The sequence below is a fragment of the Monoraphidium neglectum genome, assembly GCF_000611645.1.
Source record: "Monoraphidium neglectum strain SAG 48.87 unplaced genomic scaffold scaffold00821, whole genome shotgun sequence".
NCBI classification, from domain to species: domain Eukaryota; kingdom Viridiplantae; phylum Chlorophyta; class Chlorophyceae; order Sphaeropleales; family Selenastraceae; genus Monoraphidium; species Monoraphidium neglectum.
Window position 1 is genome coordinate 15,796 of NW_014012807.1, and position 4,738 is coordinate 20,533.

Genomic DNA, 4,738 nt, shown 5'->3' on the forward strand with positions numbered 1-4,738 from the left:
GGTCAAGATAGCTCTGTAACACACAGGCTGGTGGCTGCAGGAGCACACAGCCACAGCAGGCAGCACACCGCCACAGCACAGCGCTGCAGGGCAGCCGCTGCTGGCGGCGCGCAGCAGCACACGGGAAAGTCAAGGTGCCGGTGAGTGTGAGTCAGCGGAGCATCACCGAGTGACAACAGTGCCCAACAGTGGCGCCAGTGGCTACACATGTCCCAGTTTTCATACACTTTGTGACATTACATCAAGATCCGGCAGCCACGATGAAGCCTGCAATGCGCCCTGAGATCGCCATGTCGCGGAGAGCCGCGCTTGCTCTGCCGGCCCTGCCGTTTTTGATTTCGGCACGTCCCAGCAAAGCATTCGTCTCCAGTGATGGTGCGGCGCCGGCCAATCCCCTTTGGCGCCTCTAACTGCTTGATCGCCACCTCCATCTCGTCCGCACAGCATGCCTGCAGCTGCGAGCACCGCGCGCCCGGCACCCTCTATCCAGCCAGCCATGCGCGCCCATTCAACATGCCGATTGCAGTGGCCGTCAAGGCGCTGGCCGACCTCCCCATGAGGCGCTTGAAGCTGCCGAAAGGTTCGCTTGCCGGGCACCCCATCCTGCCCTGCCTGCCGTCCGCTGCTGGCTGGCGTGCGCCGCCTGCAATCGGCGGGCGCGCCCTGGAGTGCCGCCGCTTCAGAGCTCCCCTACTCGCACTGCCATTTACTTTGTGCTCTCCTCCCACGCCCGACTTGCTCGCACGCCCCGCATCTCTTCGCCGAACCGCCTCCACAACCCCCAGGCGGCGTGGGGCGTGACTACCTGCTGACTCAGCTGACCATCAAGGGGCAGGGCCCCTTTGACTTCATGGTGGACAGCGGCCTCACGGCTGAGCTCATCACGCCGCACCTGCAGCAGGCTTTGGGCATAAAGGGCGGCAACACGCGCATATCGGGGCTGGTGGGTGCGGGACGGCGGGCGCGCGCGGGCGGCCGTGGATTGGTAGGGTTTGAAGCATATGTGTGCGGGGCATGGATGGTGATATGCAAAGGAGGGGTTAAGTATGGGTGGGGAAAGGTGAGTATCAATAAAAAGTCAGGGAACCTGTACAGCCTGCCGTCTGATCAGCAGAATGAAACAGCCACGAAGCTGCGGCTGCGGATCATCCCCCTAACCGTCTCCTGCGCCCGTCGCCGCCGCCGCCGCCGCCGCTGCGGCTTGGGCCCCCTGCCCTGCAGGGCGCGGGCGGCTCGGTGTCGGCCGGCCAGCTGGTTGAACTGGAGGGCGCTGCCCTGTGCTGCGGCGACTTTCCCTACACGGGCGGCCGCAGCCTGCCGCTGCCGCCGCTCAACGCGGTGGTGACGTCATTCCCTCAGGAGCACCTGGTGCGTGTGAATCAGCGCCACCTCCAGCGAGGGCGCCGGCAGCCCCGCTGTTTCTGAGTTCTGTGGCGAGACGTGCGATGTCTCTGCCGCAGCCGCCTGTCAGCATTGCCACGCAAAACCATCAACCACCTCGCACCTGCGAACGCATGCGTGCACGCGCACTTGCACATGTCGTGGAATCCCACAACGCCGCTCTCTCGCCACCACCAACCAGTTTCACACTGAACGCACTTGCATGCATACCTGCACGCAAACTTGCACGCACGCGCACTCACACTCGTTCACGCCAGGACCCCGCACACGACCCCGTGGAGGGCATGCTGGGCATGGAGATGCTCTCGCTGTTTGACGCCGACTTCGACTTTCCAGCGGGGCGGCTGCGGCTGTACAAGCCAGGAGAGGGCGTGGCCGTGGCCCAGGCGGCGGGCCTGGTGGAGATACCCGCGGCGGGTGGGTAGCGCTGAGGTGGCGAGGGGCGGGGTCGGTTGCGCAGGACGGCAGGGGTTGGGGTGGGAGGGGCGCGACCCGGCTGCCGCCCAGCCAGTAGGAGGCTGCCGGCCGCCCGCGCTCTCGCCGCCAGCGCAGGCTTCCCCCTTTAGCCAGCAGTAGCTGCGCAATGTGCCCTGAACCTGTCAGCCGCCCGTCAAATGGGCGGACGCGCCTCATCCCTCCAGCGAACATTTGGCCCATCGTGTTCTGCTCGGACCCATCAGCGGTTGCACCCAGTCCATCTGCGGCCCTTCCATCGCTGCTTGCATGCGCCACCCAATCTGTGCATGTCCATGCATCCCTCACCTACCACCACCTTGGCACCCTTGTCGCTGCACCCCACCAAAACTCCAGCAGCCGCACCCCCTGTGCCCACTCTCCCCTGCAGTTCTCAATGAGTCAGGCCTACTGGGCATCCGCGCCACCTCCCCGGGCGCCCCCTCCCCCCAGCCCTTCACCGCCATCCTGGACTGCGGCGCCTCCTTCAGCGCCATCAACTGGGCGGCGGCCGGACTGGCCGGACTGCCGCCGAGGGGGGACAAGGCCTACCAGCGGGGCCCACAGATATTCAGCGTGGTGGGTGCGGGCGCTGTTTCAGTGTATGCTTGAGTTGCAGTGTGAACGTTTCTGCCTGCAAATCTGCATTTTGGGGGAGAGCTGCATCAGCAGGGATTGGGATCGGGGGGTGCTGAAACTCCAAGGAGCAAGACGCCTGTTGCAGCCCCTCCAGAATGCAACCGTCATCAGCGCGAGACAGTCTTTGCAAGTGGGCACAGACAGCCGCGCTCCCGATGTACTTGTCACCCGCCCAATTCCATGATAGTCTATCGGAGGTTGCCGATCCCCAGGCTCCTCTTGCTTCCCTTGGCGACGCCCTGCCTCCTCCTGCCCTTCCCCACGCACCTCGTGCACACACCAGCCCCTCCTCACCCCCCCCATGACGCATGTCTTCCCTCATGCCCTTCCCCCCCTCATGCGGCCCCAGGGCGTCGACGGGCGCCCAGCCCCCTACCCCACGCACCCCCTGCAGCTGACCTACAAGGGCGACGCCTCCAAGGACCCCCGCACCGGCGCGCTCACGTTCGAGGCCCCACCCGCGGCGTGGCGGCCGTGGGGCAAGGTGGACGCGGCGGTCGGGGACCTACCCGTGTTTGGGCAGCTGCTGGGGGACCCTAGCGGGCGCACGCCCTTCACCGGGCCCGCGGTGCGCGGAGGCTCTTTTGGGGGATTTTTGTGTGTTTTGACGAGGTGCATGGGGTCCGTCTTGTTGGGGGTGTTTTGGAGGGAAAGTGGGGGGCCGGGTGCAGCCGTGCCGGCTGGATGACTGCAGGGGCAGCCGCGAGGACGGAGCGCGCGGCGGCGCGCGGCGCCAAAGTCTCCAACGAAGTATCCAGAACACCTCGTCTGCCCGTGGCGCCGCAGCCGCTCACTCTGGAGGCATTCCTGCATCCGCACGCCGCCCTTGCTCGCCTGGCAAACTCCCTCACGATCCTCCGTGCTGCGACACCGCGAAACGCCGCCGCAGGTGCTGCTGGGGCTGGACGTCCTGTCGCAGCGCCGCACCATGCTGTGCGCGGGCCAGCCCGGCCAGGGCCGGCGCAGGCAGCTGTTTGTGAGCGGCCGTTAATCAAAGGCGCTCTTGGGCTTGATTGGACTGGCAGCGGCACTGTCGGTCGGCTGGGGTTGGCTGGTTGCGTTTTGCCGTCTGCTGGAATGATCCCAACTGGCTGCGTGAGCGTTTGGGCGCATTGCCGGACAATTTTGCGCCAGCCAGTCCGTCCGCTCAAACTCTCTGCACTGCATGTTGGACTCCAGAGGGTGTTGCTGCAGCTCAATTTTGTCATCCGCTCCTTTTCCCTTTGCCGGTGCTGCTGCGGAGCCACGACGGCAGCGCTCTGCTAGCTGGTGCTGGCATATTCCAAATCTATCGCTCACTCGTAATTGCCTGATGTTCACCGTCCGTCGTACATTCCGGAATGGCCATACCGCCTTTCTGGCTTGGGCCGAAGCGCAGCTGTACCAGGTGTTCGGCTGGGCATACCGCGCGTCAAGGGGCCTAGCCAAGGCCAAGGGCCTTCCAGCAGGCAGCCGCTCAGAGCGTTGCAGCCAGCCTCAAAATCTACGGGGTGTCAATTGTCAAGAGACGCGCCTGGAAAGGCACCTGTGCCTGCACCCAAAGCTGACAAAAGCCGCCGACGGCCGTGACAGGACAGTTGACAAACAGTTTCGCTGGTATGCCAAGAGTCCCGGCGTCCAAGAGCTCTGCGTGTGTCGTACAGCCAAGCAAGTTTGCACGCATGCTGTCATAGACCTTATAGCAGCGGCTGACGAGGATGTCGGTTTGGGAAGTTGGTTCCGGAAGTGCGAAACCATCGATTGAGTAGATGGCGCCAGCTCATACAATATTATGGATGCTTTGATGAGTCTTTGTCGTATCTCCAAGGCCTGTCGGCCTAGACTACGATAGATCTGACGGATGCTCCCAGCCGTATGTTCCCCGCGGCCCTCGTGAAGCCACGACGCGCATTACAATGCCAGTCGACGCGCTCTCTCGCGCGTGCCGACAGCTGCTGGCCACGCTCTCGCTGCCCGTCGCGCCCGAGGGCGCCGACTCGCCGCGCGCGCGCGACCTCCTTGCCGCCGCTGTCGCGCCTTTCGCTGCGCCCGGCACCGGCCGCATACCCTGCGCCTGCGTCGTCGCGGAGAGCATTGAGCGCGTGCTGCGCGAGCTGTGGCCCGTCGGGGCAGGCAACAGCCGCCGCGCGCTGCTGACGCTGCTCTGCTCCCAGGCGCTCACCGCGGCCGAGGAGGCCGCGCGCGCCGCCGTCATCGAGGCGCCCTGCGGCGGCGGCGGCGGCGGCGCGGCCGGCAGCGCGCGGCC

At 65.5% G+C, this 4,738-nt stretch overlaps 2 protein-coding genes across 2 annotated transcripts; both read left to right on the forward strand.

Moving 5' to 3' along the window:
- Positions 1–513: 513 nt before the first annotated feature.
- Positions 514–3,484, forward strand: MNEG_5486 (hypothetical protein; the record flags this gene model as incomplete). Its single annotated transcript, XM_014046038.1, has 7 exons — positions 514–580; positions 786–943; positions 1,222–1,368; positions 1,659–1,818; positions 2,246–2,433; positions 2,843–3,061; positions 3,383–3,484. 7 exons carry the CDS (start codon positions 514–516, stop codon positions 3,482–3,484), a joined length of 1,041 nt encoding a protein of 346 aa, XP_013901492.1.
- A 904-nt stretch (positions 3,485–4,388) lies between these two features.
- Positions 4,389–4,682, forward strand: MNEG_5487 (hypothetical protein; the record flags this gene model as incomplete). Its single annotated transcript, XM_014046039.1, has 1 exon — positions 4,389–4,682. A coding segment is annotated over one exon (294 nt), but the record flags the coding sequence as incomplete, so codon positions are not given.
- Between the last annotated feature and the right edge of the window lie 56 nt (positions 4,683–4,738).